This window comes from Haliotis asinina, chromosome 15 (assembly GCF_037392515.1).
Source record: "Haliotis asinina isolate JCU_RB_2024 chromosome 15, JCU_Hal_asi_v2, whole genome shotgun sequence".
Classification (NCBI taxonomy): Eukaryota; Metazoa; Mollusca; class Gastropoda; order Lepetellida; family Haliotidae; genus Haliotis; species Haliotis asinina.
Window position 1 is genome coordinate 1,195,725 of NC_090294.1, and position 11,736 is coordinate 1,207,460.

At 37.8% G+C, this 11,736-nt stretch overlaps 2 protein-coding genes across 2 annotated transcripts; both read left to right on the plus strand.

The window, feature by feature from the left end:
* The first annotated feature begins 2,315 nt into the window (after window positions 1-2,315).
* Window positions 2,316-6,773, plus strand: LOC137266015 (uncharacterized). Its single transcript, XM_067801514.1, has 4 exons — window positions 2,316-2,453; window positions 3,163-3,383; window positions 4,906-5,001; window positions 5,352-6,773. The coding sequence occupies exons 1-4, from the start codon at window positions 2,417-2,419 to the stop codon at window positions 5,685-5,687; spliced, it is 690 nt and encodes a 229-aa protein (XP_067657615.1). The 5' UTR covers window positions 2,316-2,416; the 3' UTR covers window positions 5,688-6,773.
* A 152-nt stretch (window positions 6,774-6,925) lies between these two features.
* Window positions 6,926-10,463, plus strand: LOC137266162 (uncharacterized). Its single transcript, XM_067801651.1, has 4 exons — window positions 6,926-6,995; window positions 8,162-8,298; window positions 9,567-9,662; window positions 10,013-10,463. The coding sequence occupies exons 1-4, from the start codon at window positions 6,926-6,928 to the stop codon at window positions 10,346-10,348; spliced, it is 639 nt and encodes a 212-aa protein (XP_067657752.1). The 3' UTR covers window positions 10,349-10,463.
* Window positions 10,464-11,736: the final 1,273 nt, after the last annotated feature.

Below are 11,736 nucleotides of genomic sequence, written 5' to 3' on the forward strand. Positions count from 1 at the left end.
CACGAGCCCAAAACTGGATAAACTTAACACACTGATTAATTAATGAATGACGACCTACTTCACCTATTGCGGCCAGATTCGGAGTGGATCTTCCAAGATGTAGTACCTCTTTACAAAACTTTTCACGTGATATGCACGGTGATGAGTGAAACCCCCAGATCTACGCACCGTATAACAGGATTGGCAATATCTCCACATAAAAAAACGTGAAGGAGAACATTGTATTGCAGATTAGCAAAGTTGTGAACACTGGACCTAACGATACGAAGAACTTTCAGCACTTGTTGAGTCACTGTCGCCTGGGAGGTCGACCAGGAGCCTGCGATAGAGAAATGAACACTCATAACTGGAGACAATTTCCAACTTGTAGTCGTTAAAATAAAACTTCTCATATTTTCTCAACCTTCCGTCTTTCATGAAAACCATAATTTGAGTCTTGTGTACATTATCTTTCACTTGTCATTTATTACAGTAGTCAGCTAGTTTATCGAACCTCCTTTGTGATGCAATGGCCGAACTTTCCGTTATCACCACGTCGTCTGCAAATGATAACACGAATATCTGCAAAATATCGATTTCAATAGATCTGTTACCATCATTACCGAGGAAATCAATAATGTCACTTACATAAAATCAAAATAATAATGATATCATCTTGTAATCTTGTTTAACACCAGTATAACTGTTGATAAGACAGTCGCATAGACAGACAACTAAAATAGTCGTTGAGCGTTTTACCTGAGATGCAGACTTCCCACCTGATGACACGCCTCTGACACACCCAACTACATACCTGACTGAATGGAGCTGAAGCATGACTGACAGTGTCTGTCTGATGACAGGAGTTGTTGTGTACAATGTGGAACTGTATCCACTCCACTACCCTCCACACACTGACCCACCCCATAACCCGAAAATATCATACTTGTTTATGAACGTGGCTTGTCAATCGCTGTGTTGTATTTTTACTTCAGTGGAATTTTACATGCTCTGTATTTAGCGTCATGTAGATACTGAAAAAAATACTCATGAGCAAAGAAACACAGAGAGAGGGAGAGAGGGAGAGAGAGAGAGAGAGAGAGAGAGAGAGAGAGAGAGAGAGAGAAAGAAAGAACTATGAACACATGCCCAAATCGGTAGACAGCACTGCCGGTTTGTGATATGGCTCATTTAAACATATTTATTTATTGAAGTAAAGGGTTGGGCACAAGTTATCCAACTCAATGACGCCCTCTCCCAATATTTACTGCAGGAGAAACAGAGGAGATATACACGAGAGGCCTTGTGTTTGAGTTTAGTTTGATTGATGTAATGGTGGCATGTTTGAAGATACTCAGAGTTTCTTTACTTGAGTGGTCTGCATTGCCACGTAAAATAAGGCATATATCTAGTAAACATTTGTTTTGTGATATGTCGCATCTGTTGGCTAAGAAGGTTTCTCTTTGCGTGTAATAACGGGGACAATACAAGAAATAATCACATACATTGTCACTCATACATCCACAAAAACATGATGGATCTGTAATAATGTTGATTCTATACAAGTCGTAGTTGAGCGTACGTACATTGTATCTTAACCTTGTGCGTAAAAATATTTAGTTTAAGTATACCAGATAAAAAGTGAGAGAGACAGAGAGAGACAGAGAGAGAGAGAGAGAGAGAGAGAGAGAGACGCTCAGTTGGAAGTCGCGGTGGCTGAGCGATGCTGTCATTTAGTTTAACCAATGTGGCGAAAGGTTGACAGACGTCACCACGGGCTTCCCCTCCTTCAGCTTACAACCAGATACACCTGAAATACCATTCAAAGCGGCGTCAAGACCTCATACATTGACGTTATCTGTGTAAAGACCCACCAGTCTGTGTATTGTGAGCATGTTTACCGAGTTATACCTGTGCCGATTCACTGGAAAGTCCTTCATTCAGTAGCAGTGTAGTGAAGGAGACGCGCATGAGTAATTGACCCGACTAGTCTAAACACATTGAGGCCGTGCTCCTCACGACGTTGCACTGCAAAGGGAGGTAAGTGAAAACGTCCCCGTTTGACTGTCCGCTACCCCAAGTTCAGTTTGTACACGGAAGCTCGGAAAAACCTCTGAATGAAGTATACACATGCAAAGCTCCAACACTTACAATACAGTATCATATGGTTCGAAAGTGAGTGGCTTTGTGCAGTAAGTAATATACATGCGAGGTATTCAACATGCAGGGATGCCCGGCAGAGACTAAGGAAAGTTTGAACAAGATGAAGATAAATTCAAACAAGAATTCCCAAGATTGTCTGAAAATCTTGTATAAATATGGCATTATTATAGATGAGCGCTCAGTTCCAATCAGTCCCTGTAGTAGAATATTGGTTGTCCAGCTCTCCTGATTATCTAACAGCCATCGTAATAGTCTCAAGTCTAACTCTACTGAAATGGAATCGCGTTCTGAAGTTTTGGTGTTCATCACAGGTTGGTTATACAAATATGTACAAGTAAATACAAATATGTACAAGTACGCAAATCGTTAACATTTAACTCGTTAGGATTTAATTATTAGGCTTATGTACATGGTGCACGTAAATCATTAATTGTTTGTTAATTCCATCCACTCTTCTTTCGCATAAAATCTGAATATCTTTTACTCATAATATCAGTCAGTCCAGGCGGAGACATTACGACTTAACCTCACTGTCCCCGCTCCTTGAACGTTTCACTTGGGTGTTGTCCCTGGATTAATGAGGATGAGATTTACCCCAGACCTATGTATTTAACAATGATGTAGCGCCGTTATTACCGTCACTTAATATTTGTAAGGTTACCTTTCTAAAACAATTACATCTCATCTAATATTTGGCCCGATATTCTAGAGTGCTACAATTCGCAGTTCAGTACGTTAGCTGTTACAGGATCCGCTATTCAGTCAGGGACTTTCTCTGATCTATAGCACAGAGGCCGGTCCTCCCATACCGAGGAAATACTAACACAAAGCTCAAAGTGGTGTCAAACCCAATCCACTAAACATGTGTTTGTTACTGTACATGGTGTCCGGTGTCATGTCTAGTATGTCCCAAGAAGCAATTAATTACTGTACACGGTTCATGTTTAATCTCGCCATGTAGATGACATACCGGCATACAAGTCTTCTACTACTCGTCATTAAATTTGCCATTAATTTCAGTGGGCCTATTATCGTCACAGCTCATTTCAACAAGTATCGCTGCACCGCTGGTCGAGGCGGGTGGACGTTGGGTAAACCCTTGTGGAGGCAGTCGACCTGTCTCCGGATCTGTTGTGAATCTCCCCACACCTCCACCCAAGCCCATCAGCATCGAGATGGCATCACTGAAGCTTATGACACAGACCGCTGTCAGTCTCTGTGACGAGACCACATACACGATAGTAAGTCATATCACGGTCAGCTTTCATACCTTTGTACCATACTGATGCAGTCTGCTTTGTACCATACTGATGCAATCTGCTTTGTACCATACTGATGCAGTCTGCTTTGTACCAAACTGGTGCTGACTGCTGTCGTGACCTCTAGCAGTTTGGATCCGCTGATCGCTGGTTCCAATCTTCCCATCATGAGGTGTGAGTGTCAACATACCCGTGGGTTTCACCAAACTATTATTACTGTTATACCGATCTATGTAAATACCTGAGTGTAACCTCACAGCCTACTTTTCGCACAGCTGTGAAAGATTCCTATTTCAGTTTTAAATAAACATGTCGTATAAAATGTTTGAAGAAAGTAAGATGATGATTGGCATTTTAGTACTTGTTGGGTAATATGAAAGTAAGATACTTTATGTTGCCGTATAAAATGTTTGAAGAAAGTAAGATGATGGTTGGCATTTTAGTAGTTGTTGGGTAATACGAAAGTAAGATACTTTATGTTGCCGTATAAAATGTTTGAAGAAAGTAAGATGATAATTGGCATTTTAGCAGTTGTTGGGTAATATGAAAGTAAGATACTTTATGTTGCCGTATAAAATGTTTGAAGAAAGTAAGATGATGATTGGCATTTTAGTAGTTGTTGGGTAATATGAAAGTAAGATACTTTATGTTGCCGTATAAAATGTTTGAAGAAAGTAAGATGATGATTGGCATTTTAGCAGTTGTTGGGTAATATGAAAGTAAGATACGTTATGTTGCCGTATAAAATGTTTGAAGAAAGTAAGATGATGATTGGCATTTTAGCAGTTGTTGGGTAATATGAAAGTAAGATACTTTATGTTGCCGTATAAAATGTTTGAAGAAAGTAAGATGATGATTGGCATTTTAGTAGTTGTTGGGTAATACGAAAGTAAGATACGTTATGTTGCCGTATAAAATGTTTGAAGAAAGTAGGATGATGATTGGCATTTTAGCAGTTGTTGGATAATATGAAAGTAAGATACTTTATGTTGCCGTATAAAATGTTTGAAGAAAGTAAGATGATGATTGGCATTTTAGCAGTTGTTGGATAATATGAAAGTAAGATACTTTATGTTGCCGTATAAAATGTTTGAAGAAAGTAAGATGATGATTGGCATTTTAGTAGTTGTTGGGTAATATGAAAGTAAGATACTTTATGGATAACAGCGTCTTTATTATATATTTCATGTATCAGATATTACCTGCCAACTTCTAGAATGCCAATCAAACAAATCAGTTAACGTTTTGTCAACTTCAGTCGTCATAAGCCTGAGTCGAACTGACTGTAATACAATTTGTATTCTCAGCAAGCTGCAGTTGTGTCGACAACACGTTGAAAAACGTTAATGACATCTTTTTTCGAAAAGTCTAAACACATTGAGCAAAAGGCAAGAGTGCGGAAATCGAGAACAGTGTGACAAATCATTTTCAAAGCATAGATTGCAGCAATGTCTTCTTTGAAAATACTGTATAACAATGACAAGATTCCATTACCTTCTTGCAGCGATCTAGAATAGGCACCTCCGTGGCTGCAGCTGCGGATAGTATTCCACTAGATGGATTTCCCGATACTGGCGCTTCATATTTAAACGGAACAACGGTAGGGTGAACTGACCTGTAATACACAATTATTTAACTGAAGATGATGAATCCTTGCACCCAAAGACAGAAATGTTTGGTTTTTAAAGTATATCTCTCTACGTGCTTGAGTTTGCACGAGCCATCCAGTGCTGGAGTTCGTTATTTCGTAAAGTGACTTTTTGTTTTGTTGACATATAGGATATCGTCATCAGTGAAGTTAATATGACCAATATTCCACATCTAGTTGCATGTCAATAATTGAGCCAGCTAAACGTTTGGTTAATAACAGTGATCTACTTCATATTTTTCATAAGTTTTTATATTTACCTCATTGGATGATGGTGATGTTGATGGTGATACCGTTTTCAGATTGAAGAAATGCTCTCAAAGGAAGCTGACCGGTTGTCGAAGATTGGAGTTTTCCTTGAACAAGCTGCGCATGACACATATGACTATGCAGACAAAATCAGACAGATTGAAAACAAGAATGTGGAAATGTTATGTAAGATGCACATTATGCTGAAGGGACTTCACCAGGAAGTGACGACAAATGTGTCACGTGATATCATGCCAAACGAGTACAGGACTCTTGATGAGATATCCCATATCGACACCAGGAACTACATTATGGTCCGCGGTACCCAAACCATTGCTGTCCTCATGTCTGAAGGGATCGATGCCTATTTGCAGCGGAACAACTCCTAAACGTTTCCTTTTCGACGCAGAATCTAACAAAGGATTTTTTAAATTTTATGACTTCACTAATAACATAACATTCATGTTATCATGCATGTAGTTATGTCCACGTTAACCTGTTTAATGGGAGACTGGAGTTTCCAGGCGTTAATATACTCTTTAAAAAGTAGTGGAACTGTACTTTCAATGTACGATTGTCTAAAATGGGAGATACATGGGAATGAATCAATGTTGATACAATAGAAATGGATGTTTTGCGAATACATCACCACATGGATTTCAATCAAAGCAAAGCTGTTAGTTCAGTTATGAAAAACGTCAAGATTAATAATGACACCCCATGCGCGTGTAGGAGGCTCCCACGTTGTGCAAGTGCTCCCCATGCATTGTGTTTGAGTGTGGTGATAACGTGAAATGATGCTGCATACACAAGATGAATGTCCTTGTAAAGTTCCTCAATGGGTTCAAAGTTCAGGTTCCCCTACCTTTTTTTGAAGAGTGTATATCCCATCAAAAAGTAGGGGTTATTCCATTTTGAGAACATACAACTAATTAATGAAACATTTCCTAAAGGAATGGAACAAATTCTCACATTTACCCGTAGTTTCTCTTCATCACCTGGTTCCGCCTTGTCTCCATCATTTGTATTTTATCAATGTTATAAATTCCATATCCTACTTATTTATTGCTATTATTTGCATTTTCTATGGCGTCTTGCAAAGAGTTCAATCATATCATTTTATACAAGAGTTTTATTGCAAGAACAGTGTCTTTTAGACTTTTGTGGCGATCAGTCTCCATAAGTTCTAATGTTCACATTATTTGTGTCACAAAAAGAAGATCTTACGTGTTGTATATAATCCAGGCAACATGTATACAGATTGTTATGTTAACACATGTACATCGGGTAATGTGGTGTGATTATGTGTGAGAAGAATGCTATGTTTGGTTGACTGGTAAGAGTGTTTTATATGTTATTAAGTTTTCTTACAATTATTGTTATTTTAATTTTTAAAAGTTATGAATGTGTTGTATTTCAGATATGTTTACAAAGTTTTATATTTTTGTATTTTTGAAAATAAAAACATAATTGGGTAACTAATCGTTCATCCTGTGGATAAAGCGGAAATACCTGAGCCACATTCCCGGTGTTCCTGATTACCTTTCGGACAAACTGAGATTCACCTCATTACCTATGGAGGGTTGCGTTGCAGTGCATAAAGCACATTGTCAAATATACAAAGAGTATGTCTCATGTGATAGTGGGGAAGGAGTTCGCATGTTATATCGAATGTCCGGTTTTGATTCCCGCCATAGGTACACTGTATGAAGAACATATATTGTTCTCCAGACAGACAAAGTTTTATTTACTTCTCACCTCTTAACATAAGATACAAACATAGAATATATTGGTTACAAGTGAGATAATTAAATAAATATACATGTACATTGTAAAATTATTTGTTAACTAATTGTGAATTGTATACAAGGATGATACAGTCCATATTTGATATGTAAAATATAAAAGGGGAACATGCCATAAAGATGCACACATAAGATGTTTCAACCGATACAATGATTAGCTAATAGGATATAAGAAGTGCATGAACACTAACAGTGATTAACACTGTATTTCGACACTCACTTATTACGACTAGCTGTAACACGAAGGAACTGTTGTGTGAACTGTTGACTGGCTCTCTCAGAAGTAGAATTGGTACTGTATTTGTGAGATTTGCAACTGATTAGCTGATTACACGTAGCTTTTTGCAAATGACTGTTCGGTTTGACACCCCGACTCAAATATATGCAGTGTTTCTGCATCTGTAGTCAATAACAAGACAACATTGGACAAATGTAGAACCCCGCGAGCTGACCTTCACCATCCCAGTAAGAAGTCAATGCCCACCTCGGATTTGGAATACACAGCAAAATAGCTACATGGATGAGGCTTTATCAACTCCCCATCAAAAGTTTAGACTCCCTTAAAGCATATTTAGTGTATATATACATGATAACATCGAAAATGAATTCCTCCACTAACTTGGGGGAACCAACTGCAAACCATACACAGATGAATTGCATGAGGACCATGCATCAAATTGCTGAAAGGCACATGCAAATATCATGCATGTGAACACCTGCGTTTGGTGTAGAGTTTGGTTACGATTTCACAAATTTTCACTTATTTTTTCATGTATTGAACTCATGACAATTAACTTTCCAGCGTAACGAATTGTTTGTAAACAGTACCTTTAAACATTATGGAACATTATACGGAACATGGAACAGTACTTTATAACAGCTGACTGAAGTAAGTGGCTGTAAGTGTTCTCGGGTAGTATATGTTGTAAACGTGTGTGGAAATGTAAACGGTATGCATGTTGAGTAAATAAATAATCGAATCTGAACCAGAAGATTCAGTGATCAACAGCATGAGCATCGATCTACGCAATTAAGATAAGATGAAACGTGTCAACCAGGTCAGCCTAACAGGTCAGCCGGATCTGTTGTGAATCTCCCCACACCTCCACCCAAGCCCATCAGCATCGAGATGGCATCACTGAAGCTTATGACACAGACCGCTGTCAGTCTCTGTGACGAGACCACATACACGATAGTAAGTCATATCACGGTCAGCTTTCATACCTTTGTACCATACTGATGCAGTCTGCTTTGTACCATACTGATGCAATCTGCTTTGTACCATACTGATGCAGTCTGCTTTGTACCAAACTGGTGCTGACTGCTGTCGTGACCTCTAGCAGTTTGGATCCGCTGATCGCTGGTTCCAATCTTCCCATCATGAGGTGTGAGTGTCAACATACCCGTGGGTTTCACCAAACAATTATTACTGTTATACCGATCTATGTAAATACCTGAGTGTAACCTCACAGCCTACTTTTCGCACAGCTGTGAAAGATTCCTATTTCAGTTTTAAATAAACATGTCGTATAAAATGTTTGAAGAAAGTAAGATGATGATTGGCATTTTAGTAGTTGTTGGGTAATACGAAAGTAAGATACTTTATGTTGCCGTATAAAATGTTTGAAGAAAGTAAGATGATGGTTGGCATTTTAGTAGTTGTTGGGTAATATGAAAGTAAGATACTTTTTGTTGCCGTATAAAATGTTTGAAGAAAGCAAGATGATGATTGGCATTTTAGCAGTTGTTGGGTAATATGAAAGTAAGATACTTTATCTTGCCGTATAAATTGTTTGAAGAAAGTAAGATGATGATTGGCATTTTAGCAGTTGTTGGGTAATACGAAATTAAGATACTTTATGTTTGCCGTATAAAATGTTTGAAGAAAGTAAGATGATGATTGGCATTTTAGCAGTTGTTGGGTAATATGAAAGTAAGATACTTTATGTTGCCGTATAAAATGTTTGAAGAAAGTAAGATGATGATTGGCATTTTAGTAGTTGTTGGATAATATGAAAGTAAGATACTTTATGTTGCCGTATAAAATGTTTGAAGAAAGTAAGATGATGATTGGCATTTTAGTAGTTGTTGGATAATATGAAAGTAAGATACTTTATGGATAACAGCGTCTTTATTATATATTTCATGTATCAGATATTACCTGCCAACTTCTAGAATGCCAATCAAACAAATCAGTTAACGTTTTGTCAACTTCAGTCGTCATAAGCCTGAGTCGAACTGACTGTAATACAATTTGTATTCTCAGCAAGCTGCAGTTGTGTCGACAACACGTTGAAAAACGTTAATGACATCTTTTTTCGAAAAGTCTAAACACATTGAGCAAAAGGCAAGAGTGCGGAAATCGGGAACAGTGTGACAAATCATTTTCAAAGCATAGATTGCAGCAATGTCTTCTTTGAAAATACTGTATAACAATGACAAGATTCCATTACCTTCTTGCAGCGATCTAGAATAGGCACCTCCGTGGCTGCAGCTGCGGATAGTATTCCACTAGATGGATTTCCCGATACTGGCGCTTCATATTTAAACGGAACAACGGTAGGGTGAACTGACCTGTAATACACAATTATTTAACTGAAGATGATGAATCCTTGCACCCAAAGACAGAAATGTTTGGTTTTTAAAGTATATCTCTCTACGTGCTTGAGTTTGCACGAGCCATCCAGTGCTGGAGTTCGTTATTTCGTAAAGTGACTTTTTGTTTTGTTGACATATAGGATATCGTCATCAGTGAAGTTAATATGACCAATATTCCACATCTAGTTGCATGTCAATAATTGAGCCAGCTAAACGTTTGGTTAATAACAGTGATCTACTTCATATTTTTCATAAGTTTTTATATTTACCTCATTGGATGATGGTGATGTTGATGGTGATACCGTTTTCAGATTGAAGAAATGCTCTCAAAGGAAGCTGACCGGTTGTCGAAGATTGGAGTTTTCCTTGAACAAGCTGCGCATGACACATATGACTATGCAGACAAAATCAGACAGATTGAAAACAAGAATGTGGAAATGTTATGTAAGATGCACATTATGCTGAAGGGACTTCACCAGGAAGTGACGACAAATGTGTCACGTGATATCATGCCAAACGAGTACAGGACTCTTGATGAGATATCCCATATCGACACCAGGAACTACATTATGGTCCGCGGTACCCAAACCATTGCTGTCCTCATGTCTGAAGGGATCGATGCCTATTTGCAGCGGAACAACTCCTAAACGTTTCCTTTTCGACGCAGAATCTAACAAAGGATTTTTTAAATTTTATGACTTCACTAATAACATAACATTCATGTTATCATGCATGTAGTTATGTCCACGTTAACCTGTTTAATGGGAGACTGGAGTTTCCAGGCGTTAATATACTCTTTAAAAAGTAGTGGAACTGTACTTTCAATGTACGATTGTCTAAAATGGGAGATACATGGGAATGAATCAATGTTGATACAATAAAAATGGATGTTCTGCGAATACATCACCACATGGATTTCAATCAAAGCAAAGCTGTTAGTTCAGTTATGAAAAACGTCAAGATTAATAATGACACCCCATGCGCGTGTAGGAGGCTCCCACGTTGTGCAAGTGCTCCCCATGCATTGTGTTTGAGTGTGGTGATAACGTGAAATGATGCTGCATACACAAGATGAATGTCCTTGTAAAGTTCCTCAATGGGTTCAAAGTTCAGGTTCCCCTACCTTTTTTTGAAGAGTGTATATCCCATCAAAAAGTAGGGGTTATTCCATTTTGAGAACATACAACTAATTAATGAAACATTTCCTAAAGGAATGGAACAAATTCTCACATTTACCCGTAGTTTCTCTTCATCACCTGGTTCCGCCTTGTCTCCATCATTTGTATTTTATCAATGTTATAAATTCCATATCCTACTTATTTATTGCTATTATTTGCATTTTCTATGGCGTCTTGCAAAGAGTTCAATCATATCATTTTATACAAGAGTTTTATTGCAAGAACAGTGCCTTTTAGACTTTTGTGGCGATCAGTCTCCATAAGTTCTAATGTTCACATTATTTGTGTCACAAAAAGAAGATCTTACGTGTTGTATATAATCCAGGCAACATGTATACAGATTGTTATGTTAACACATGTACATCGGGTAATGTGGTGTGATTATGTGTGAGAAGAATGCTATGTTTGGTTGACTGGTAAGAGTGTTTTATATGTTATTAAGTTTTCTTACAATTATTGTTATTTTAATTTTTAAAAGTTATGAATGTGTTGTATTTCAGATATGTTTACAAAGTTTTATATTTTTGTATTTTTGAAAATAAAAACATAATTGGGTAACTAATCGTTCATCCTGTGGATAAAGCGGAAATACCTGAGCCACATTCCCGGTGTTCCTGATTACCTTTCGGACAAACTGAGATTCACCTCATTACCTATGGAGGGTTGCGTTGCAGTGCATAAAGCACATTGTCAAATATACAAAGAGTATGTCTCATGTGATAGTGGGGAAGGAGTTCGCATGTTATATCGAATGTCCGGTTTTGATTCCCGCCATAGGTACACTGTATGAAGAACATATATTGTTCTCCAGACAGACAAAGTTTTATTTACTTCTCACCTCTTAACATAAGATACAA

Bases quoted from the DNA above. Each gene is read 5' to 3' on its own strand.
- LOC137266162 (XM_067801651.1), top strand. From the start codon at position 6,926: ATGTCTCATGTGATAGTGGGGAAGGAGTTCGCATGTTATATCGAATGT. The intron at 8,299-9,566 runs GTAAGTCATATC...ACCTTCTTGCAG, and splicing joins ACGAGACCACATACACGATA to CGATCTAGAATAGGCACCTC. The intron at 9,663-10,012 runs GTAGGGTGAACT...TACCGTTTTCAG, and splicing joins CATATTTAAACGGAACAACG to ATTGAAGAAATGCTCTCAAA.
- LOC137266015 (XM_067801514.1), top strand. From the start codon at position 2,417: ATGGAATCGCGTTCTGAAGTTTTGGTGTTCATCACAG. The intron at 2,454-3,162 runs GTTGGTTATACA...CATTAATTTCAG, and splicing joins AGTTTTGGTGTTCATCACAG to TGGGCCTATTATCGTCACAG. The intron at 3,384-4,905 runs GTAAGTCATATC...ACCTTCTTGCAG, and splicing joins ACGAGACCACATACACGATA to CGATCTAGAATAGGCACCTC.